The 26,012-nt window shown below is 38.9% G+C and overlaps 2 protein-coding genes across 3 annotated transcripts in view; one reads left to right on the forward strand and one right to left on the reverse strand.

Moving 5' to 3' along the window:
* The first annotated feature begins 1,382 nt into the window (after positions 1–1,382).
* LOC306887260 (uroplakin-1a-like) lies at positions 1,383–9,681 on the forward strand. 2 transcript variants are annotated; one of them, XM_079444878.1, is made up of 9 exons: positions 1,405–1,439; positions 1,904–1,951; positions 2,064–2,166; positions 2,303–2,503; positions 2,651–2,725; positions 2,960–3,067; positions 6,343–6,516; positions 6,956–7,039; positions 7,551–9,681. In XM_079444878.1, the coding sequence occupies exons 3-9, from the start codon at positions 2,104–2,106 to the stop codon at positions 7,596–7,598; spliced, it is 753 nt and encodes a 250-aa protein (XP_079301004.1). In that variant the 5' UTR covers positions 1,405–1,439; positions 1,904–1,951; positions 2,064–2,103; the 3' UTR covers positions 7,599–9,681. The 2 variants fall into 2 exon arrangements, with proteins under 2 accessions (XP_079301003.1, XP_079301004.1); XM_079444877.1 differs by lacking the exon at positions 1,904–1,951 and having other exon boundaries at positions 1,383–1,439.
* Positions 8,019–26,012, reverse strand: part of LOC306887261 (uncharacterized protein) — a 57,564-nt gene continuing 39,570 nt past the window's right edge. Inside the window, exons 13-24 of the mRNA XM_079444879.1 lie at positions 24,183–24,332; positions 23,989–24,091; positions 23,648–23,792; positions 22,088–22,170; positions 21,887–21,994; positions 20,278–20,423; positions 15,742–15,898; positions 15,446–15,585; positions 15,265–15,339; positions 13,777–14,528; positions 13,451–13,631; positions 8,019–13,144 (exon numbers count right to left, since the gene is read on the reverse strand). Of these exons, the coding sequence (XP_079301005.1) occupies positions 10,413–13,144; positions 13,451–13,631; positions 13,777–14,528; positions 15,265–15,339; positions 15,446–15,585; positions 15,742–15,898; positions 20,278–20,423; positions 21,887–21,994; positions 22,088–22,170; positions 23,648–23,792; positions 23,989–24,091; positions 24,183–24,332 (4,772 nt within the window). The 3' untranslated portion in view covers positions 8,019–10,412. The remainder of the gene's footprint in view (positions 13,145–13,450; positions 13,632–13,776; positions 14,529–15,264; positions 15,340–15,445; positions 15,586–15,741; positions 15,899–20,277; positions 20,424–21,886; positions 21,995–22,087; positions 22,171–23,647; positions 23,793–23,988; positions 24,092–24,182; positions 24,333–26,012) is intronic.

A 26,012-nucleotide genomic window follows, 5' to 3' on the forward strand; every position in this document is an offset into this window, starting at 1 on the left:
TGGTATACAGGCCTAATGACTGAAGTTGACAGTGTTCACAGATAAAATATGGTCAACAGAACATCAACTCTCACCGTTTTTGAACAACAAATAAGCTGCAAAAGTGCGTCCTCCGTCCTTAAGTTCTCCTGGATGAGTGTGTTTGCGGGACAGTCAGCTGTGCTAAAGTCAACACTTTGTTTGACAAGGTTTCCAGATGGCATTGTAAACAGTTCTCAGGGCGTTTAAGTTTGTTAACGCATCATGGTGTACTTAAATCCATTTAACCCATTTATCTCCACACTTCTTTTTTTAAATAAATTAATCCACGAATTTTGTTTGACAACTAGAATACAGAAGAGTTTCAGGAGAGGAAGAATTCACATCCATACCACAAGTTTTTATAAGTCTACATATTATATTTCCCCACCAAATTTAAATATTAACTGTATTTTTACACTATTGTAGATTTGTAAACTTTTTTTTAATTGTGAGTGATGCTTGTCCATGCAAGGATTGCCACCATAATTAAGTTTTTTAATCAAGTATTTTCAAGCACATTGTTATGTGGTTGCCAAAGCGTTTAGAGCATTTTAGCTCATAGTTAAATAGATACTAAGGTGTTTTGAGTATTTTTAGTATGATGTTATGTGAATTTTCTGGATGCTTTCTATGTTAAATGAGATCATTATAAAGTCTTAATCGTGCTTTGGTTCATTAGATGACTCGGATTTGTTCAACGCTATTTGAAATATGATAAACAGTTTCAGTGATGCTTACCTTAGTCATTACTACAAATAATAAGGGAAATAATGTTGTATTTATAAATGCACATTATATGTAGCTGTATATGGTGTGAGAGTCCAGCAGAGGTCAGGATGTCTTCCTAAACACAAGAGCAACTAGTACTGTAAGTTAAATATATTACTCCAAGGTACTCCTAATAGTACTCCTTTATAAATATTTTAACACTGTATTTAATAAAGTAAATAAAGCCACGTCAGTATGTGGATCTCTACAGACATGACTTAATAAATACGTTTTTATATATAAATCCTGAGTGGCTTGGACAACTATTTTTATATTAAATTAAATATCCTTTATTAAAAGAGAACCCGTAGGTATCACTTTATACCAAGTAGCAGTATTTGCAAACTATGTTCACATTTAAATGTAAATGTTCTGGAAATAGCAATGGCAGCTGTCACAGCTCCCTTTAATATGGACACTCCTAGATTCATTTAGTAATCATTTCAATAAAATGTCATATGGAATAACTGAAAGTACTTGGTGGTGAAAACACAGGGAGTGAAGTTGCCCATCCCATCTCATGTGGCCTGTATAACCAAAAAAAAAAAACGGTGACAAATGAGTTTGACGTCATGAAAGTGTCCACAAAACTAAATGAACTGAATACAAGCAGGTAGAGGACAAGCAGGTGCAATCTCAGACTGGAACAGGTGGGTCCCTGAGTAGCTACTGTTTTCTATTTGTTTATTTTTTGAATGTGTTCACTTTGCTTTGCTTTGTTTGTTTTTGGATTTATCATCTTTATCATCAATTGTAATCTATATATTTTTTCCGATTATATAGTCTATAATCAGTTTAAGAACTGTCCTACCATGTAGATTTATTTTTAGCATTGTGATTTTTTTTTTTTACAGTTTGTGTTAGTTTAGGCTGTGAAAAAAATGTATGTAAAGGCTTTTTCGACATCATAGTGATACCATAGTATTCTCTGAAGTAAATAGCATGGTATATGAATATGGAATTGCCATGGTATACCATCACTATACCATCGTACATCGAAAATACTTTATTTAATAATTCTAGTTATGCTCAAATACTTTCTAACTAGAAGTAGAACTAAGGTCTAACCAGGAATTGTATTCATCATGATAATTTCCTGATTTTCAATTTCCAGTTTTTCAAGAGAAATCAATTGACAACTTTTTGGCAGCTTTGAACAGTGGTACATTTTTAGCCCAACCTCAGTGACAACAGATCAGGCCGTTACCTTACAAATAATCTTCAGTATTTTGCCTTGTGCTTGATATTCTGATCATTTTTTCATTTTTCTTCAGGAAAGTGTGACGAGGCCAAACAGAAAAACACACCACAGCCATGGGAGCACGAGTCTTGACATGTTTGATGTTTCTAGTTGTTGCTCTGAATGTAATCGCTGCTGTAAGTCTGAAATGAAATAACACAAAGATTATGTTTATGTTGTGAAATGTCATATATTCCCCATTTTTTAAATAAATAGATATATGCACAGTAAAAAAATGGTCACTTACTACTTTTTTTGTATTTTCTTCTTCAGGCAGCAGGACTGGCATTATTCGCAGTAGCCATTTGGGTAGCAGTGGACGGGTATAAACTCTACCCCATATCTGGTGTGTCTGGAAAAGATGACATCTTTGCTGCGGCCTGGATTGCCATTTTTACAGGCTTTGCCTTCTTCCTCACTTGCATCTTTGGCATCTTTGCTGCCCTGAAAAGGAGCCGTGCACTCATGATGGTGGTAGGTTTTCACAGAGGACAATAACAAAGACAGCAATACTCATATCTTACATGAATATTACCTTTAGTGAGACAATCAAATTTAGGTTTAAATTAAACAATCACTTTAATTCTGAACTAATTATCATCAACTGTCATCCTTCTACAGTACCTTATCGTAATGTTCATCATCTTTCTGTTTGAATGCGCATCTGCCATCACAGCAGCAACCAACCGGGATTATGTGAGTACAATCACCAGCCTCTCTGTACTGTAAAAGTTTTACACATCAGAGACGCTAGGCCCACAGGCATCTAGTCGTGGCCCATTCTTGCTCTCCTTCTAATTTTTTCTGTTGTTTGTATACTGTCCTATAAATTACAGTATATAATCATATGCAATGGAACAACAGTAAGTTTATAATGGAGAGAACGTTGGCCTTTTCTACATTTTTTAAATCCTCTTTTCTTTATTATAGCTGGTTGGGAACAGTAACCTTGTAAAGAAACAGATGCTGCAATATTATGGGCAAAACAGCACACAAGGGAAGCAGATTACACAGACATGGAACAGAGTGATGGAACAGGTAAGGTGAACATCAATGATGACCTCTTGGCTTTTATTGAACACAACTGCCTTACACCTGTCCAAGGATTGTGACTTAAACGTAAGATATACTTGCATAATATTAGGAAAGAAAAACCTTAATTTTCAACTCAGACCTGACACATGTTTTTCTGTTGCCTTGTGAGAGTGGACAAACCAGTTTGTCCTAAAAATAAACCGCTGAGCATAACTGTTGCAAGAGATCTTCTTGATGGGTTGCTGGTTTATGAATAGTAGGGCCTGAGATATACTGAATTTCAGTGATTTTTACCATATAATGAATGTTGAAGGAATCAGTTTTAACCTCTATAATCAAAAAAAAAAAAAAGACTGCTAATTTCGTTAAGAAACAAAATGAATAATAGGCTACAGTTTATAATCCCTGAGAGGTAATCGCATGTGTGCGGCTCTCTTTACACTCACAACGAGCGAGCAGACAGCAGTCTGAGCACTTCTGCCTGCAACATGCCGAAGCGCAAATGCACATTTACCAATGAGTTACAGAAGAAATTCCCCACTTACTCTCCCGGTCGGGACAAGTGGGAGGCTGCGTGCACCGTGTGCAAACCTGGCACATATGTTTTGGTGTCCAATTGGGGGGCCACAGATCTCAAAACTCACATGGACACCGAAAAACATAAAAAAGCTGTGCGAGGTGAGAGTAGTTCAACAAAGTTGACGGAGTTCTTTGTGAGACCCGGGAAATCTGAGGATGCTGTGAATGCATTGTCATTTCATACAGTGAACACCACAACAGCTACAGCTCCATGGATTGCACTAAAAAAGGCATTCCCAGATTCTGACACCGCCAAAAAGTTTAATAGTGCCCGCACTAAGACCGATGCCATTGTGAATGGTGTTTTAGCGCCCCACTCTTTTGAAGTCACACGTGAAGCACTGAAAGAAATCCAGTATTATTTGTACAGGCGGGAGTAGGGATGCACCGATACCACTTTTTCCAGTACTCGCCCGATACCGATACTTTTATTTTTGGTACTTGCCGATACCGAGTACCGGTACTGATATTTTCATTGCATTTGTAATTTTTTTAAATATTGGGTACAGAAACCAAAAGAGTATGTATAATGTTAATTGGTTAACTTCATTTATCAAATAAATACAGTCAAACCAAAATTTATTCAAACACCTCTAAAATTTCTCACATTATCACGTTTTTTTCGCTATAGTTTAGAAATGGTAATAAAATATGACAAGAACTCAGAGTAAAACTGTGTCTGAACAAATTCAGCTTGATAATGTCAGATAACTTTGATAGAAAGGTATATAATGGATTACAATCAACCAAAAATGATTCAGACAGCTGTTAGTATGACAATATTTACACAACTATTAATACTCTGTCGGGCCACCCTTAGCCTTAATGACAGCCTGTAATGCTGTAAACCATGTTCATGAAAACCTGAACTTCAGTTTTTTTCCCAGACTCGGTCTGAATAATTTTTTGTCCCAAATTTGTATCAGTTTTACTGGTAGTCCACTGTATGAAGAATTTTTGGTTATAATATGTCAGTTTACTTTATTTTGATTTGACTGTACAATAACTTCTATTTTCACACTTAATTATGCCCATTAAAATGTATTTTACAAGTTGTTACTTTTACTGTTCATTTTTTTTGCTCTATGGTACATCTTTAATTTAATAGCATTAGAGGACATCAGTATAGGCCAGATACCGATACCAGTATCGGTATCGGTGCATCCCTAGACGGGGGTAACCACGGAGCAGTGAAAATATTCCCGATCATAATCCAGTACTTTGATTGTAAGAAGGGCGGAGTGCAAACAAAATTAAATGAGGTGAATGATACACCTATTGAGAAAGCAGAAACCATTGCAAATGATCTCACTGAAACGCTGGCAAAAAACAATTTGTCTGAAAAATGCATTGCATTTACTGGAGACACTTGTAACACAAATTTTGGTGGAATCCGATGTGATGAAGGGGGAAACAATGTATTTGCAAATTTGAAGAAGTTGCTGCAGAACAAGACTCTGATTGGTGTGGCTTGCCCAGCACACATATTGAATAATTGTGTTCATCATGGTGCAGACACAATAGAGGCTGACCTTGAGAATATCATGTTTAAAATCTACCAGTACTTCCACATTTACACTGTGCGCACTGAGAACCTGATTTTGTTGACATTGAGTACAGGAGGATGCTTTCTCACAGCAAGACAAGGTGGCTGTCATTGTTCCCAGGCATTGAGAGGAGTTTCCAGCTTTAAAGGCATTCTTTCTGTCACAGCAAAAGCCACCCATAATGATCAAGAAGTTTTTTGAAAATGACTTCAGTGAGATCTACCTGTGACTCATGCACTCACTCATGTCTGTGTTCCACACCTACATTCAACAAATGGAAAATGAGAACAACTCCATCATGGAGGTGAAGAAAATATTGACCAGCATCCACAACATTCTTCTTGATTGTAAGAACAACAATTTCATGTCCCGTAAAGTTAAGGGACTACTGGCAGAAAATCGTAGAGATGCACTTGGTGAGGGCTGTGACAAGTTCTGTGCTGATGTGCAAGGCCTGTACAGTGCATGTCTGGAGTATCTGGAGAAGTAGATGACTCCCATGGAGGTGTTCTCAACATTTATGTGAATGGATATGAGTGAGCCACCAGATTGGAATGATGTGGAGGCCTGCATCAAGTACCTAAGAGAGAAGGGGGTGCCAATTGATGATGTCAAGTGTTTTGACCAGGTCGCCAATCTGAAGAAATTCATAGAAAGGCGCAACAGTGATGAAGAGTTCATTGGGCCTGCAGGTGCACCAGAAGTGGACCAAATACTTTAAGAAGGCCAAAAGCATTACATGCTACTCAGAACTACTGAAGATTTCAGTTTGTCTTTGCATTTCCCTCTCACAACGCAAATGTTGAGAGGGTTTTGTCACTGATGCAGAGCCAGTGGACAAAGGAGAGGAACCAGCTCTCTGTTGAGTCATTGAAAGGGATTCTATTTGTGCAATACAACTTCAAAGACTGCAACTGCAAATACTTTCATGCTTATTTGTTAAGCAACTAAAAACTGCTGGGAAAGATCAGCTCTACAGCAAAATATAGATGGGCAAACAACAGCATTCTGCAAGTGAAGCGCACTTCTGGTTTCCAAGCATCACAACAATTTGATGGATTAATATAGAAATCAACTGATGTACATGTGACTGACAGGTATTTTCTCTTCACTATACTGAGATCGATTAATCACACCTTTCTCCTCCATCAGGTCGAGTGCTGTGGAGCAGACGGTCCACAAGACTGGCTACTGTATAACTCCACCTTGAAACAGATGCATCCTACGTACAACTGGCCCCTCAGCTGCTGCAAGAGACTGAGTACTTTTGAGTTGCAAGATCCAGCAGGCTGTAAGGTTGGCCTGACCACCACCCTATTCACAAAGGTAACTTAACGTTTAAGTCTCGTAACATGCCACCTGATGTACAGAAGATAGGAGACAGCAACAAACTAATTACTTGGAGTTAGTTTTCATAAGACTGTAGGTCTCAACTGGTGTCACAAAACAAAGTGATAGGGTTAATTTGAATACAAATAATATTTTTGGAAAAAAAAAAATTTAGTAATATAAATTTTGACAGTAAAAAGAGAAAATCTTTCTTTCTTATTCACATGAATAATTCTTCATGGCCTAATCAGGTCATGGCAAGATTAATACATTTCTTTCTTTTTTCTTTTCTTTTTTAAGGTGCACAAATTTTAAAACTGTTTCCTGAGAACCACTGTGCAGTAGCACAACTTTGATTCAATTTATGCTTCACTTTATATGTTACTTAATGGTGCTTCTGTGTGTTTTTTTTTTTTGTATTGTTTTGATACTTCAGGGTTGCTTCAGCTATATTGAATCCGTGTTAAGCCGTTACACCTGGGCTGTGAGCTGGTACGGTTTCTCCGTTCTCATGTTGGTGGTAAGTCTAGATGTTTTCTAAATGACCTCTATACATTCACACAGGATGTGTTTTTGTGTTTAAAACATCTAGATAGAACGAAATTGTCTTCAGATTAACCTTCAAAGTTCAAACTACTTTAAAAGCTTGAAAAAAAAAAAAAAAAACCTGTCACACCTCAAAATGCTGAAAACCAGAATTATGCAACAAAGATATCACACTACATCTTTGTTGCATAATTCTGGTAAATTCCGGTTTTCGGCATTTTGAGGTGTGCCATTTTTTTTTATATATTATATATATATATATATATATATATATATATATATATATATATACATACACCAATAACCAAAAATAGCACAGAGGGAATGTAAAAATGTGTCTTGATTGTTGACCTTTAAAGCTATTTTTTATGTGCATTTATATTAATATTGTTATAAGTATTCAAAGTACAGTTCTATTATATAAGAAAAACTCAATTGCACATTACTAGATATATTCACTATTCTGATTCACTTCTGTCCTACAGTTTTTCACATTAGTGATCGCCATGATCTACTACATGTATCTTGAATAACTACGGACTCCACATGATACATCTGCCAACTGCACAGATGTTTCCACTCGTCACCGAACAATACAGATAATTGCAGATTGCACATGGATAATTGATGTGACGATTTCCATCCCTTCTTGTATTATTCATCATACATTGTTTTTATCACGTCCTATAATTTGACCTCCATTTAGCACAAAAGGAATGTTCCAGATTCAGTTCAAGTTAATCTTGATCAAAAGCATTTATGGTATAATTAACGCGATAATGCTCAAAGTTAATTAAAAACTTAAGAGAGAACTAGTGAGCATCATCTCATTATGGTAGGTAAAAATTTTAAGTAACTAATTCAAGTATAGCTTTCATATTACATGTTTATTATGGATGGGTTTTTTTCCGGGTCATTTAAATTTTTTATCAATATTGATTCAAATAGGTTCTTCAAATGATTGTATGAATTTTTCTTTATGCCACAGTCTACACTTTCTTCTTACATAAATATTTAAAATATAATTTGCTTTAAAATGCCTAAATACCAATGAACAGGGCATTTGTCTTGTAAGATTCTTTGCTGCACATTTGTATTTAAAACTTACTTGACAATGTTTCTGTTTATCAAATAAACATGTGACTGTGCTGATGACTCTTCATGTGTCATTCATTGACCGCTGATGGGAAAAAGTGACAAAACCTGTGGCTGGCTGCATGCTGGTACAAGCCCTGGGAAATAAAATATCCTGAAGAAAGGGAGAACGAAAAAAAACAACAAAAGCCTGGCAGCTCTCCACTCCCTGAAACACCCAAACCGTTACTGCTCAGTCTTATTATCTAACGCCAATAGAGTTTGTACATGTATTAGCAGAGAACAGAGGAGGGCATGTTAGCTTGCGTATGTCTGCTTTAATTTATACTCAACTGGGAGTGTCCCCTGATACTCAGAAACAGACTGGTTTTGCAGGATATCCAGCCAGGAAAGACATCAACTTCTCTCATATTATGGTCTACAAAAAAAAGGCTCCCATCTCGGATGGAGACTGCAGCGCTGCAAACCATGTGAATTAAAATCATCTCAAAATAACCTTACTTGAAAGTACATAATGCCCATCATTAGGCTAGCTCATCTGACCTGCGTACAGAAATACTAATGTTCAAAAATAATCACCAAACTACAGGTTTCGTCACTGACGGTGTCCAAGGTTTTAATTCACATATTTGAAAATATTACAAAATAGGATGAACTACCTTTTGCCAAGTGTAAAAGGCTGTAGGGGAGATTGTTGGACATGTATATACCTTCAAAGCCACATGCATGACCTCTCTCACCGGAACATACACGCTCACAGGTCTGCTAACATACATAGGTAGCATTAATATTTAGTGTTTTTCAGGAACATATCCCCATTGGTTATTCACTGCATAGATATGTATTAAAACAACAGAGATAACAGACATGCAAACACAGTGTCATTTTCTCACTCATACACACTTTTTTCCATTTTGAACTTACTAGTGTGGAACTTTGGGAAACTGTAAATAGGTGTAACTGGGATAGGGGCAGGGTTTGTATCTAGCTCTTCAATATTTGCTTTCTTAACGAAGGACTATTTAAAAGACGTTTTGTCATTTAAGAGAAGGCACAAATTACTAACCAAATTTTAGAGATTCCATCTCTGGCCAATTTTGTAAGAACATCCAGGACATTTTCAATGACCTGAAAGGTACTATAGTACTACTGAGTAAAAAACACTGGAACATTACTGAGCCTAGAAAGAGGTATCTGATAAATCTTCAGTGTTTTGTGGTGAATAGTACCAGGTATTCAAGGTTGCTAGGCTGGGATTCCTCCTTCACAGAAACCCAGGGATATCTGGGAGTGACACATTGTGACATAACCTACCTGAAATACTTGCTTTGAATTAGAACGCCAATATTGATACACAAATCATCTGACACATTATTTGAGAATGATGCGCTCTCAACTACACACCCTTTCAAAAAAAAAAAAACAACAACTTTTTATTCAATTACTGTTCCTTTTTATGTGCTTAACGTCAGACACTCTGCACACGACATTCATTCACAGACTACAGAAAAAAAAACAAAAACAAGTCGTAATCTTCACATTCTTTGAAACAAATTTAAGAAAGGCAAAATAAAACTATTTCACAATAACTCGTTCCAATGAAAACTTACAATAACTTAGAAAAAACATCAACAATTAAAATGGAAATAATATCACATTGTTGCCAAAAAATGAAGATAACAAAAACTAGCCATACTCATACATTTTCATATAACCACCAGCATCTCTTGAGGTTATTTATATCGTACTTTGTGGAGGAAGAAAGACATATCAAGCTTGTGCCCCTGTACAGCATGACTTAGTGTCAAAAAGAACCTAAAACCAAACAAAACCCAAAGCAGAAAAACAAAAATTAGCCACTGAGCAACGTCCTGTCAGAGTAATAGCAGCTATGTACCCTCTCTGACTCCCTCTGCTGGACAGCACAGTGTGTTCTGGAATGTTTTCATATCTAAGCCACTTTATGGTTCACGTCTTTGATCCTTTCTGGTTCACGTCTTATTCTCGTACACTTTTTCCACTCCAATACACACACTAATCGCAGGACAGCAATGGGGTCTTTCTGAGACAGAAACACTAGTAAGGACAAACCCCACTTAACTTTGTTTCTGTATATTCGGTCCCCCCTTGGAGAGGTTAACACAATTAGTTTCACAAGGTGTTAACTTGTACAGGAAACATAAAAGTCTAGTGCTTATAACCGGTCTACATCATATCCTCTAAACACAAAATATTTGTGGCAGTTGTGCTCTTTAGCAGTAACTACGGGTCTGGCCCTCAGTTCGGATGGTCCAGTTGGGGCCCGGCAGGCTTCCCTGCCGGATTAAGCCTCTCTGGTTCCGCAACCCTGGAGGTCGAAGAGAAGGATCCATTACAACATCTCGTCGTGGTGTGTTGGGATACTGAGGAAGCATTGGCCCTGACTGGTATGGGTACTGGTTAAACTGGTTGGCCACGGTCTGAGGCCCGTATGCTCTTGTCCATCCAAGCGCTAAGTTTGAGAAGGCCACTGTAGGTGGAGTGCTTGTGTGGGAAGAGTCTGGGAGGCCTTGAGGGCCCCAATTGGGGTATGGGGGGTCCTGATAAAATGGTCTTGGGGGATAAGGATTAGGGCTTGTGCTTTCTCCCTGGGCGCTTGGGATAAAGTCTTGGCTTCTGTAAAACTTAAGGACTTGGTCGCCAGATGGCATGACGTCAAAAGCTTGTCTATACTGGCCTCCGGAAGATCTCCGCAAGGGGTCTTGACGTTGGAAAGGTCCTGATCCCTCTCTAGGTGGCACCTGACCTTCAAAGCGCCCTCGACAGGGTCCTGGAGTGTAGATATTATACGCAGGTGGAGGTTGTTGCTGCTGCTGGCTAGGGTAGGGATTTGGAGGGTGCTCAATGTGCGGAGAAGAGGATGAAGATGATGGCACAGAAGGACCCTCCCTTTCATCTTCTGCAAGCTTTTCTATAAGCAAGGAGGCAATTTCCTTCCCAGTCAGGACATGAGCAGGCTCCGAACTGGTACTTTGGGGATCTGAGCGACTCCGGAAATGCATGGCATTGGAGGCAGCCGCTGCTATATTGCTCACTTTGGAATCTGAGGACACATCATTCTGGGCAGGGTTGTCGAAACCAGCCGTGTGACTTTCTTGCTCTGAATGCTTCTGTTTGTAATCCGATGGTGACTTGGAAGGTGGTTCCATTGTCTCAGATGTTTGGTGATTATTTTCGTCGAGGTCTGTGGTGGCCCAGCCCTTTGAATTAACCCCAGATCCTGGAGGGTTTGTGAAAGGGTAATTGACGTAAATGTGTTCAAGCTGATCTTTTGAGATTCCTTGCACCGGTGAGGCCTGAGACAGCTTTAATACAGCATGCTGATGCTGATTCAGTGGCAAGTCTTCTGGTCTGGAAGCCTCAAAGTACCGGTAACACACCTTCCCGTTTTCAAAGTAGGGGTGAAGCTGGGAGGCTGTGTGGTCTGCAGAAGGGGAACGCTGGGGGCGATGCAAGCTACGTTGGTGCACAGACAGTGGCACCATGCCAGCAGCGGAGCCCACACCAACGGATACGGTTATGGGATGCACTTCACTTCGGGGCAACCTGACGGATGATGATGTCTGACGCTGGGGACGGGGATGGGGAGGATGTCCTGATGATCCATCCTGAGAGTGATGGTGAGAATGAGAATGGGAAAAGGAGAAAGAGTGAGAGTGTGCTGCTGCCCAAGCTCGTGTGGTCTCAGATGACCAAAGCTGGGGAGCCCTTCCGCCCCCAGGTCCTTGGTGGTTGTAAGGAGGAGGGTAACCCCTGGAAATAGGCCTTTGATTGGCTGGATCAGTGAGACGGAGGTTTCCCTCCAGATCCAACTTCATATTTTGATAGCTGTGGCGTGCATAGCTGGGTGGCACTTGTGGATGCTCAGGTGCACCAATTTCATAGTAGAAGTTCTCCATCTTGGAAGGGTCTTCAGAGGAGGGGACAACTGGTCTGATTGGTGTGGACTGGGCCTGTTGCTGTTGTTGGGGAAGGTGTGCAACCTGAGCAGCTTGGCTGGCCATCCTAGCTGCATGATAGCGAGACAGCATGTCAGAGGTACTGCTGATACGCTCAGAAAAAGCTCTGGAAAGTGGTGTGTTCCCTTGCGGTGGCCCTGCCAAGCGCCGAATGCGACCGGCATCCAAGGAGCGACGCATGTAATCATGCCGGTCAGTCTGCGAGAGTGGAGCCCTCAAGGGAGCAAGATCAGGGGGCTTGGGTGGCACTTTAGGACGAGTGGGCTGGAAGGCCCGTACCTGGGCCAGTGGAGAGCTCTCTGATTTAGAATGCAGAAGCTGAGTATGTGGTTGGGCTGCAGGCTTGGACTGGGCGCTGGATTTCTCATGCTGTAGCTGCGGAGCAGAAAACTGTCGCCCATAAGCTGGGGGTTTTCTTTGAGAAGGGATGGCTTCACTGGAAGAGAGTGGGCTGGATTTTGAAGGCTGTGCTGGAGAGGTTGGTTCTTCGTTCTTGTAAATGGGGCTTGGTGTTCGCTCATTGTCTTCAGAGGAACTGGCAACTGACAACTCAGAATTGGATGTCCCAGAGTCAGAGACTGAGCTGTCAGAAGAGAGAGTCCCAGTGTCTCGCCCAGGTGGTGACCTTGACTCTGTACCATGTGATTTGTCTGCAGGCTTTTCAGCAACAGTTCCACCCTCATCATCATCATTATCGTCATCACCCTCAGTCTTCCACACAGACAAGGGGCGTACCGTGGAGTAAATCTGATTAGAATCAGAAGATAGCAGAGCACCTGCATCTGCAGAAAGGGACCTCTGGAAGCGGACGTCTGTCTCAGGGGAGGTTCCACTTTGACGGGGGCGGTATGGGGGTGAGGCACCTTGCCGCAGTGCCTTGTTGGCACTTTCAGCAAGAGCCAGAGCCATAAGGCGTGCAGGGTTCTTGGGGGGAGGAGGAGGGGGCTGCTGTGATGGAAGGGGAACACCAGTGGGACCCAAGATACCTGAAAAAAGGTTTGAGAGTAAGGAATTATGAAAAAAGTAGGCACTTGAAAAAATTAACTATTTTTAACATTAAACCAGAGGTTCCCAAACTTGCGGTGCATGGAAACATTTATTTATGGTAGAAAGTTCTCTCATTGCAAATGTATAGTAATCGAACAAAACCTGCATATGTTGGAAAATTACCCAAAATTATCAGGTTTTCTGACAGGGCAATGGTGGTACTTGACAACAGTCATAGATAAGGGTGTCCCATCTGAAAAGTTTGGGAACCAATGCATTAGGCCATAATCAGAGTGTGTACTCACTAGGACCCTTGATTTTGGCGACGGGGCCCAACTTACTGTTGAGCTCTTGCTGGCAGCTCTCCGTGAGCTGAAAATCACATGACCTCAGGAGCATAGATATCATCTGGGGTGGCTGAGGTGGTCCACTACTTGGAAGTCCAGGTTGCAATTCGCCAGCTCGTCCACCAATCATTTCCAGAACCTTAAAATAGTTAAAATGGTTTACTTGAGGTTCTCTGCACATTAAATTAGGATACACTTTATTTTAGAGGTATTAGTCCAAATAATACCACTACATTATGTTTGTGCCCCTACAAAATCACCAAATATGTTACGCTCAAATTCACCTTAGCAGGTACACTGATGGCGATCGGAACCGAGATGTCCAGAGGGGGGGATTTAGGCGCTTTAGGTGAAAGTGCATGAACCACTTTACGTGTAAAGGAACGCCTCTCTTGAGGGGGCTGAGACGGGGGTGCAGAGGTCGCTGGAGCTGGCGTCTGGCTATGGGATGGGCTTAGGTTTGATTCGCCTTGCTGAGCTGTGCTTGCGGAAGCATTAGTGACTGCAGACGGCCTGTGCTGACAGAACACTTGCTGAGGTGGAGCTGCTGCAGCCAGGATCAAACTACGACGGGCTGCGGCCTCCGATTGATTGAGAACGGAGTCTGGATCTTCTGTGATTGAGCGCTGGCTACCAGTCCGGGTGTGGGCTTGATGGCTCAGGCAGCGGTAGGGAGGGGGTGCGGCCGCAGGAGGGGACTCCCTGCCGCTAGGATCAACAGCCGTGCTCCCCAACCCTATTGGCCCATCTTCCAGGAAGGTGGGGCTAAAGTCAATGACATCTTCTGCCATCCATGAGGCAGATGGCTCCTGGGAGAAATCAGGCAACATGTACACACCCTCCTCATCCTCTTCATCTTCATTTTCCTCCTCATCTGCATCACGGGTTTCCTCGGGCAACAGGCTGTCGTAAGAGCGGCTTGGATGGATTCTAGATGGGGAATGCTGGGGAAGGAGCTGCGGATCAACGGAGGCAGCCAGCGAGAGACCATCACTGCTGGAGCGAGGTCTTCGTAAGCGTTGTATCTTTCCCTGACCTGAGAAGAAAACAGAGCATCACACATGACGCTTACTTTTCAATGATATAATTTAAAACATTTCTATATTGAATTTTATGATATATAGTACTGCATGTATAGTCAGTAAGATTTAAAAAAATATATATTTTAAAAAATGTATCACTTACCAAGGCTGCATTTATTTGACTAACAGTACAACAGTATTTTATTGATTAACAGTACAAAAAAGTATTATTGCAATTTAAAATAACTGTTTTCTATTTTAATATACTTTAAAATTCATTCCTGTGATGGCAAAGCTGAATTTGCTCAGAAGCAATTACTCCTGTTTTCAGTGTCACATGATCCTTCAGAAATCATTACGATATGCTGATTTGATGCTAAAAGAAACTTTTCTTTTTATAAGCAATGTTGAAAACGGGTTCAAAAATCATTTCTGAGGTGACACTTTTTTTTCAGGACTCTGATAAATGGAAAGTATTTGTTACAGAAATATTTGCTCTCACTTTTAATCAATTTAATGCATCCTTGCTGAATAGAAATATATATTTCTTTCAAAAGAAATCTGACTGACACCAAATCTTTGAACAGTATACATACACACTTTTATAATTGTACAATAATAATGAAAAATTATTAGCTATTTTTTACACTTACATATTTAAAAGTATTTTTTTCACATTTTAAAGTACCAATCTTTTAGGTCTTAAATCTTATTACATTGGTCCCTGGTGTTACCAAATGTCATTCATACCTGCTCCACTGTGCTGAGATGACAGGGACTCTTCACTCTTTGCTGACCTGAGTGTCACACTGTCCACCCTGCAACCTAAAGCACACATACAGCACTAAAAACTGCATCATTTTCACATCAGCATGCAAATCTATTTAGAATGAAGTACGATCTAAAGAAATGGATGAGATCTCTCTTATACCTGCATGAGAGGTAGCAGGCTGGAATAAAGAGGTGATCCTGGTGGGTTTGCGTTGACCTGCCGCTGTAGTTTTCCCGATGGCAAAAAAAGTCTTCCAGCTCCCACCTGCCGACTTCCGGACCTTCATCCCTCTTTTCCTCCTAAAAGATACAAGAAAAAATAAATAAAAATTTAGCACAAATGCTTGTATTTATATTTATAGTAATAGCTCTTGAATCAAAACATCATGAATCAAAAGAACTTAATCTGCAGGTTAACTATTCCTCAAAGTCATTGATTTGTTCAAAGAAACCCACTTGTCAGCGGGCAGGTCCAGTACAGTGTGAAACTGGCTGATGGCGTGGTGAGGAGATCCCTGAAGGAGAAGTGGAGCTTGTGTGCGGGCCTGCGCCTCCTCCAAAGACAGAAGCCTGGTGGACACAAACGACTTGGGTCTGGTCAGAGACTGTCGTGCTGTGGAGCCAGAAAAAAAAAAAAAAAAAAAATCATATTCAGATCCATTAAGCCAAAGCTCAAAAGCGAGTAAATGCAATACTGCAGCGAAGAACACTGCGATTGACAACAAACAGGATTCAACATGATACACTGCAAACAGAAAGACACCCAAGCATCAACAAAAAACATCAGCTCCTCCAAAGCTTCCGTAGTCCATACAGCTCTACTGCAACAAGCTTTGTAGAAGAAATACATGGGCTGACCAACAGGTTGGAAGTTCACAAAAACATAAGGGGTTGAGGCCAGAAACAAACTCTACGCAAGTACACAAATGCACATGCTTTGCTGGTGCTTACTCAGATTTAACATGCACAATTTGCAATACTGAGTCTAGTCCGGTTATGCACCTTTTAGTGCCTCTTTTAGCAATGTTGAGAATTCAGTGTGTAATAAAACATGCATTATGATTTGCAATTGAGCTTGAATATCTAGGAACTCTTGTACTTTGCACTTGCGTAGAACTTTTTTTGGGCCTCGCGAAGCCTGTAAAGTCTGGGACATTAGACGAGTAGAGAAATAAATCGAATACAAAGCCTGCAAAAGTATAACGTTTTTGCACATTGAGAAAGATTGTAACGCTTGTGCATAACATTTAAAAGCTGTTTGCTCAAGAATAATATTTGGGGTTAATTTGTAGAAGAAACCTATGATTAACACAAACATAAGCTGACATACAGAAAACAACTAAAAGACACTTTACCTGCTGTTAACGTCTCAGAGTCGAGTCCACAAACAGACACTCTATAGCTCAGATTTTTACTTTAAAGTCCATCCCATTTACCCATGTTACCTAATGATTTTCCTCAATGTCCTACTTAATGAAATCAAATTTATATAGGTGAAAAGATCAATTAATAGGAACCATAAACATTTTGCCTAATATTAATACTTTCTCATACAAAAAAAATAAGAGATTAATAAATGTCAACAAAATGATTTATTGCCTTATATCCACCTGTGTGCTGTACAGTTACAAATATGTCATTTATAGCTGTCCTCGACAAAAACAGCTCTCAAAATAGTCCATCCATGTGGAAAATGACATAGCTAAATGGCATATAAAGCAAATGGTTATAAAGTTTGGGCTTGGTAAGATTTTAGAAAGATCTCTTGTTCACCAAGACTGCATTTATTGGATCAAATATACAGTACAAACAGTGCAAATGTGAAATATTATTTCTATTTTAGTACATTTTAAAATGTAATTTATTCCTGTGATGCAAAGCTGAATTTTCAGCATCATTATTCCAGTCTCCAGTGTCACATGATCCTTCAGGAATCATTCTAACATGCTGATTTACAGGTCAAGAAACATTTCGTTTTATCATCAATGTTGAAAACAGTTGTGCTGCTTAAAACTTTTTTTTTTTGTAAAAAAAACTAAAAACAACAGCATTTATATGTATGAAATGGAAATCATATGTAATATAAACTATAAATGGCTTTGCGGTCACTTTTGATCACTTTAGTGTGTCCTTAAAAGTATTAATTTCTTCCACAAAAAAATCTTACTGAGCCCAAACTATTGTGTAAACATCCATACATCCATTCATGAACATTGATAATATCTTTTTGATCCCTGCTAAAAAAAAAAAGATTTGCATGGTTTCTAGCAGGTCATTCATGGTCATTAGCTGGTTTACATGGTTGATCAGCTGGTCAACTAACTGATGAACCTGATTTTGACCTGGTACACCTTGGAACAGCAACAAAACCAGATGCCATATTCCAAGCTGAGCCATTCACACAGGACACACCGGAGTTGTTTAATGGATGTCTATATACAAAGTCTTACTGATTTTTAAAAAACAATACATGGGAGTTTTTAACTCAACAGTATGTACTGTCTGTATGGCCCCTTAAGCTGGCTTGACCAGGTTTTTCCTGGTAGAACAGATTGTGATTTAAGAGTCCACTGTAGAGGGTCAATCTGGATCTCATAGCACGGAGAAGCGTCGTAGCTCTGGGTCCAGATAGGAGGGGTCAGTCAAACAGGACTCCCCCCTCGCCTCCTGAAGACTAACCAGGCGTGTTCGGGGCTGGCGTGAGATCTTGTACTCCGCCCCTCTTGTCACTATGGAAACACACAGCTCGCTCTCAGTAAGCCTCACTTACACATGGGTGAGGCCATTGTCAACATGTTCCACTGTGCTGTGTTAGCCAAGCTCATCACAAGAGACTAACTTATGAAAATAACTGGGCTGGGGGACATATTAAATATTTATAATTTATTTGCAATAATTTTAAAGGAAATTAATTTAAACTCACCTCCATCGTATTGCAATTTTCAATATTAAAGGGGTCATCGGATGCCCATTTTCCACAAGTTGATTTGATTCTTTAGGGTCTTAATGAAAAGTCTATAACATACTTTGGTTAAAATTTCTCAATGGTAGTGTAAAAACACCGTTTTACCCTGTCAAAATCAGGTCTGTTTTCAGCACTCTGTTTTAGTCCATGTTGCTTTAAATGCTAATGAGCTCTGCTGACTGCTGCTGATTTGGGATCGGTGCATTCCCTTCAAAAATGAAAGTAACGTTAATTCTCTGCATCTTCAGCGGCTCAGATGTCGGGAGTAAATGACGACTGCTATGTTCATTATTACATCCAACAACATAACACCTCAATCGCTTAATTCGAGACATTCTTGTCTTCCCCTGCACCGGAGTCAACACAATGGCGGACAGCTCTCAGCTCACTCAGGGCGGGTCTAAGGTAAGACGGCCTTGTCAATCAAAATCATGGGAGCGGTCTGTGCAGAACTATGTCATTCTGGCAGCCTGATTTAAGAAAGGGGATTTAAAAACAGGGATTAAAAAAAAAAAAAAAACACTGGGTGGATTTTTATCATTATAAAATGGATGTGTACACACACATTTATGCTCAAACAACATGTAAAGTGAATTTTGCATCCGATGACCCTTTTAAAGAGATTTTAATAGGGTTTCTAAATTTAAAACTCACTGGAAGTGTTTTGATCATTCATAAAAATAAAAATAAAAGATTTGGAGTTAAAAATATTCACAGAAGTCCCCATGTGGCATTTTACATAATTTAAAATTCTTTAATAAAACATATTCAAGTAAATATTACTTGTAAGTATGCATACTCCATATTGGTGGATACAAATAAAAATGATTAACTGTTAATTTGATTAATTAAGTGATTAACATTTTTTTGGTTAATTTTGGAAAACATGCCTTGATAATTTTAACTATATTTTTTATTTTATTCAATTTATTTTATGATTTTACTATGAATTTACATGTCAGCAGTGGCAGTTTGGTTGAAATGACTGTTCAGTGTGTATAAAACATGACTATTTAAAAAAAATTTCAGAGCAAATTCATTTACTGTTGCTCAAAAGTTTGAGGTCAGAAAGATTGCGAATATAAATGGTGTTCAAGAAACATTTTATATTATTATCAATGTTGAAAACAATTGTGCTGCTTAAATAGAAACTTTTTTTTCAAGATTGTTTGATAAATATACGTTAGGAAGAACAGAATTTATTTGAAACAGAAATTATAAATGTCTTTAGTGTCACTTTTGATCAATTTAATGCATCCCTGCTAAATAACAGTACAAATTTCTTCATCGTACTGAATCATACTGATCCAAAGCTTCAGAACAGTAGTGTAAATATCAAGATAAATACAATTAAAATGCAAAAATATTACAATAATATTGCAAAATAGTGCAATAATTTAACTACATCGCCCAGCCCTAAAATATTACATTTATGTTGATTATTATAGGTATTTCATGTTGTGTCATAAGGGATGAAAAAGAAAAGAGAGGAGTGCACAGGCCTTGTTGTAGGAGTCACATATCACTGTTAAATATAAAAACAAGACTAGCTGCAACTCAGAAGAGAAGAAAACACAGGAGAAATTAAGGTCCAAAAGTTGCATCAGATATCAATTTCAACCAAAGGCTGGCAAAGGAAGTTATTAAACACATTCTCTCTTCTACTGTATATCGGTTTACCAGACAGCTCTGTTCCAAAACACTGTGTATTGTCTGCATAAGCAGTATTCTTACTAAAGTTTGTCACTGAGCTTGTCACATTACGGAACTGGTTTCTTCTTGAAGGATACGACATTGTTGCCAAAAGAACGCACTGTATCTTTGAAGGCAGCATAATTCAAATGCCTACTTTTTTTGGCTATGATGCATTACAATACTGCTTAAGTAGGCAGCTCACTAGGTTTTAGAACAAAACCAACATCACTGACTGTTTAATGAAAGTGCTGTTTGAAGACACCGGACTGAATGAGTGGTTTACTGATGAATTTGAACATCTATAGAGAGACAGATTTGTTGGTTCAACATACCTGCACTGAAACGGCCAACAGAAGTGAAGGAGTCACTGAACAGAACTTCCACATTGCTGAGCAGAAACTCCACGACCACGGACTGGATGCGCACTTCTTTAAATGGATCAGCACCGCTTAAGCCTGCTGCTTCAATTTCTTTGGATCTGAAACAAAACAACAGCAGATTCTGCTTCATAATCGTGTTTTACTTTGAACCCTGAGCCTGTACTAGTAAAACCCACAACAAAAATGCTTAAGCTGCAGTGAGAACGTCAATGATGACAATACAAATCTCATGTAAGTGTTTTCAGCAGTAAACAATACTGATATTTTGGCTAAAAGGTGCTGTATGTAGGATTGACACTAGGTATTGCAGCCCAAATTCAAAATATTGGAGAGGGTTTTTTTTCACCCGGGTTGCCAGATTAACGACACCAACAGGAACGAGCGCACATGACGATGAATGAAATGAAATGCACTGTTTTCTGCAAACTGGCAACCTGGCGTGCCGAAATACAATTGGGTAAACTGGCAGTGGCTGGGTTTCACAAACCAAACCACAAACCGACATTTCGGGCCAGAATGCACATTTTCAAAGGAGAATAACTGACTGTAGCATTGTTTTTCAGATAAACAAATATGTTAACTTAGCATGTTTCGTAAATATCTGCAAACATATTATGGTATTTTTATGCTTTAGTAGAGTCAAAAACTTACATACAGTACCTTTAAAATATTATTTTAAAGTCTTGATAATCAATGAACTTTTTCTGATATGACCAAAAACATTGCAAAAAATGCTTATCTTAGATTTTTTTGTCATTTCCAGCCAAAATATATAAACATTCTTAAATCAAGAAGGATTTTCTAGACAAGTAAAACTTATTGTCTTGTTTTCAGAAAAAAAAAGTCAAAATTAAGATAGCTTTTGCCTGAAACAAGCAAAATAATCTGCCAATGGGGTAAGAGAAATAATCTTGTTTTCTGTTTGAAATAAGATTATTTTGCTTGTTATAAACAAAAACTCACTTAATTTTGACTTGTTTTTTCTGAAAACAAGACAATTTTTACTTGTCTAGAAAATCCTCTTTGATTTAAGATATTTTTTTAGATATTTTGGCTGAAAACAAGACAAAAAATCTAAGTAAGAAAAGCATTTTTTGCAGTGAAGTGAAAACTCTGTCTTCATTTACTCACCATCAAGTTGTTCCAAAACTGTATGAGTTTCCTTCTTCTGTTGAGCACAAAAGAAGATATTGTGAAGAATCTTAGTAACCAAACAGTTATCTGTAGTCATTGACTTCCATAATATGGAAAAAACTCAATGGCTACGGTCAACTGATTGGTTACCAACATTCTTCAAAATATCTTCTTTTGGAACAATTTGAGAGTGAGTAAATGATTACAGAATTTTTATCTATGGGTGAACTATCCCTTTAACTGTCTCCAATATCAACCTGAGCAGACAGATGGTGATATAGATATAATATATATAACTAAAATGTACAAAATAAAAATAATATAAATGAAAATATATTGTTAATATAAATATCATAATATTGTTATCATTGGCTGAAATGGATACTATTATCACCACACTGTGTGTTGTTTATGTAGTTAAAGCTACCTGAGCAGATTGGGGGCCCAGACAATGGCCAGATTCTTAATGTGCATGTTCGTCTCTCCACTGCAGGTGGCCAAATGGGCCAGGTGTCTGATGAGGTACTCCAAAGTGCTGAGACAAACACAAAGATATCACTGCTCTCTCTGTCACACTTTCAATGACAGACGCTACTTGTGATCCATGTGTAGTGAGTATTGGGGTTACCGGTAGTGAGGAGGAGGAAGTTGCTGGATAACATCATGTACTTTCACCAGTCTTTCTTCCTCCGTCATCTCTCCCATACATTCCTGGACAGACAGGAAAATATTTGATTTGATTCTCAGAAAACTGTAATTCATCAAGTGTTCACTTATGAGAGAGAGAGAGAGAGAGAGAGAGAGAGAGAGATGCCGTGTATGTATGAATTACCACCGTAACAGTGAAACTGTGGCTTTAATTCCTTTAGAAACAATGATGTTAGCAGCTCCTTGTTGAGAAAGATAATGTAGCGATTAAGCTATTTTATAGATCAAATTGTGGGGCAGCGCTAAAAAGTTTGTTGCTGAATGTCTGTGTGCGGCCGCAACGTGACCGGTGTGTGTGTGCATTAGATACAGTGAAGAACTCTTCTACCTTTTATTTTTATTTTTTTAAATGTAGAGAGAGTGTTAATTTGTGCAATGATAACCTACTAGCAATGTTAAGATGATTTTTTTTATATATTAATATGAGAACATTACAAATCTAAATTTATTAGAATAAGTACATTATTATTTATGGGCAAGATGCAAGCAAACAAGATGCAAGCAATCAGAATATTTTACCAGGTGGGGAGTGCCCAATGTAAACATTAAACACATGCCATTTAGAGCCCTGCACAGGCCTCAAATTTAGGCCCTAGCTCGGCCCTGGCCTGAGACGCTCAGGCCCTAGCCCGGCCCGTGTCCGACAGCTTATCAGAATTACCAGCCCGAGTCCGACCCGAGCCTGTCTTTTTTTCCCCTTCTCCCAAAACGGCTATTAAAAATGGCAAAATTTAGAGAAGTTTTAAGTTAATTTAGAGAAACGTTTGGAGCATTTTTGTTCGTTAAATATAGTAATAAGTCCTAAGTTTTTGTTTTTTTAAAGTAACGACCAAGCGGCCAGCGGCAGACAGTGAGCTGATCATAACCTATGTTTGATAAATTTAGCCTTCTCAAATCATCATGACTTGCCTAAAATACAATCTATTGATATACTAAAACAGTTCAAGTATTTAAAAATGTTTAAATGTTAAACCTGCTATAATAATAATGTGCTCTAGCCTATATCCAAGGAGAGTGGAAGCTAAAGCACGCTCTGCAGGACATGGAGGCACCAGAGCACTTGCACTTTTTTCAGTGGAAACAACTTAAAATAGCCTACGACATCATTTTTTTGGCCCAAAGCCCAGCCCTAGGGGCGTAAAAAAGTCGGGGCCCATCGGGCCCGGGCCGAAATGCAGGGCTCTAATGCCATTACTTATATTGTACTGATGTACAGTTATGGAGGCCCTTCATAATGCAGAGGTCAACTGCCTGCTCTGCCTAAAGTTAGCAATGGCTCTATAGTATGCAGTGCTTAATAAACAGCTGTTTTACTGAATTGTTCTGAGGTGAAATTCAGTGCCCCGTATCGTGATACGTATCGTATCGGGACTTTGTTGGTGATACACAGCACTAATGACCATGGTTAAAAAAATTTTTTTGAAATCCTAATTTTGCAGAAGGTTAAAACATAGCTTATGCTAGAGCCAGAATTACTTACAGCATACTTGTCGTAGAGTTGGTACGTGAGCAGAGGATTGGGCAGCTCTCTGAAGTAGAGTTTGCACAGCGAGCCGACGCAGTGAATATCCTGCATGTACATGTCTTTCGTCAGGTCTGGAACATTTTCACTGTCAAACTCATGCCTGATCAGGATGAGATGCAACAGAATTCATGGTCATGCATATAAAGTGCATAAATGTACATAAATTATCATTTTTAGTGTGTACAGAATAAAGGAGTGATCCATGACAACCTTTATATAAACTTCTAGAATGAAGTACATTGTTCAAAATCCTGAAGAGTAAATCAGACCAGGATATGGGACATTTTCGGACGCACCTGAGTTTCTGTATGTTGGAGGACACACCAGAGTGTCTGTAGATGCCATCCACCACACCATGCTTCTCTATGAACTCTGAGCAGCTCTTTAAGACCTGCGGCACTGAAGTTTGATCACACAAATATCACAAAATTAGAACTTCAAACTGCAATGTTCCCATCTTAAAGCACATTACGAAAAACTGTTTCTTTACCATCTTGGCCAGAGTTGAGGAGATGCTCGCCAAGGTCACAGCCGAACACCCGTTCTTTCAGGATTCCCCTCTGCTTTAGCTTTTGTTTGGTGGGTCTGGACTTCATAAAGGTGCGCAGGAAGCCAATCAGCTTGCCGTGTTTCTTAGACACTGCCAAAAGGGGGCGACAAAGAGCTAATCAGGCAAATTAAAATATGGACTGCACACTTTCACACACCACATGTTGTTTACTGCTCCCTACACACTCAGCAGAGAATATCTGAAAAATACACTTCACTTGACAAAACGTGTTCATTTGGGATGCCTGCAAACACAGACAACACCTGACGTACACAGAGGGGGGTTTAAGTATATAATAATAAATAAAAAACAACCTAATATAAAATTATATTATATATAAATCCATCCAATTGAATTTATGTCAAATATATATTATTATATTTTAAATTAATATAAAACAAACAATATACTTAAAACCCCAACAATTTATGACGTTTTCGACATTTATTATGTAAATCACATTGACTCGATTGAGAGGTTGCATTTCCTCCGCCAGCTAAGGAAGTTCAATCTGCCACAGGAGCTGCTGAAACAGTTCTACTCTGCCATCATTGAATCCATCCTCTGCACTTCAATAACTGTCTGGTTCAGCTCAGCTACCAAATCTGACCTCAGAAGACTACAGAAGGTAGTCCGGACTGCTGAGCGAATCATTGGTACAACCCTCCCCACTCTCCAAGAACTGTACTTATCCAGAGTGAGCAAAAGGGCTGGTAAAATCACTCTGGACCCCTCACATCCAGCACACTCCCTCTTTGAACTGTTACCGTCTGGTCGACGCTACAGAGCTCTGAGCACCAGAACGACCAGACACAGGAACAGTTTCTTCCCTCAGTCAATCCATCTCATGAACACTTGACGATAAACGCGGAACACACAACTCTATTATACATTATTTATTCACCACACTTATTTTATTTATTTTTTTCATTTCAAATTTGTACATATCAGACCTGTACACACATAATTGTCAATATTATATATTGTGTTTTTGCTATTTTGTACATTGCCTATTTGTATATTATTCTTTTATTACCTGTGTCCTGTCCTGTTCCTGTCTTTCTGTTGCACTGTGGAGCTTCTGTCACTACAACAAATTCCTTGTATGTGTAAACATACTTGGCCAATAAAGCTAATTCGGATTCTGATTCTAAATAAATGGGATTGTAAATCTCTAAACTGCTCAGTAACAACTCCTGAGGTGTATTAGGCTGAAAAAAATGCTACACAAATGCTACAAATTTCATATGGTGGCTGACTAGCTTCATACACTCCCTATTCACAATCTCATTAAAAAGTTATCTGAAACCTGCAAACTTTGCAGAGCACTAACAGGTGACTTGAACGTACAAAATAATTTTCCATATGAGCACTCTGACCCATTAAGAGAAGAAAACCACACCAAAACAACTAAAAAGCCAATCAGTAAGCTCTAATCTATGAAGTTTACAACTCCTGGTTGTGTTCCATTTGTGCAGATCAGCCATAGGTCTAAAAACCATGTTACTCTGAGAAGGTGATATAGCTATTGATCAGTGGTTCTCAACCTTTTTAAAATCATATTTCAAAGCTGCTCATTTTCAAACTTTTTTTTAATTTAGAGAAACTAGGAGTGGTAATATTACCATAAATAACTCAATTAAATTCTGTCATTTTAATAACAATGTTCTTTAAATGAGGGTTTACACATGTTTTGTTGCCTGTGAATTTATGACTTTTCTAGTTTGTGATTACAGGGTTTTGACAACTATTTTTTACTCACAAATAGCA

The sequence above is a fragment of the Barbus barbus genome (genome assembly GCF_936440315.1).
Source record: "Barbus barbus genome assembly, chromosome: 21".
Taxonomy (NCBI): domain Eukaryota; kingdom Metazoa; phylum Chordata; class Actinopteri; order Cypriniformes; family Cyprinidae; genus Barbus; species Barbus barbus.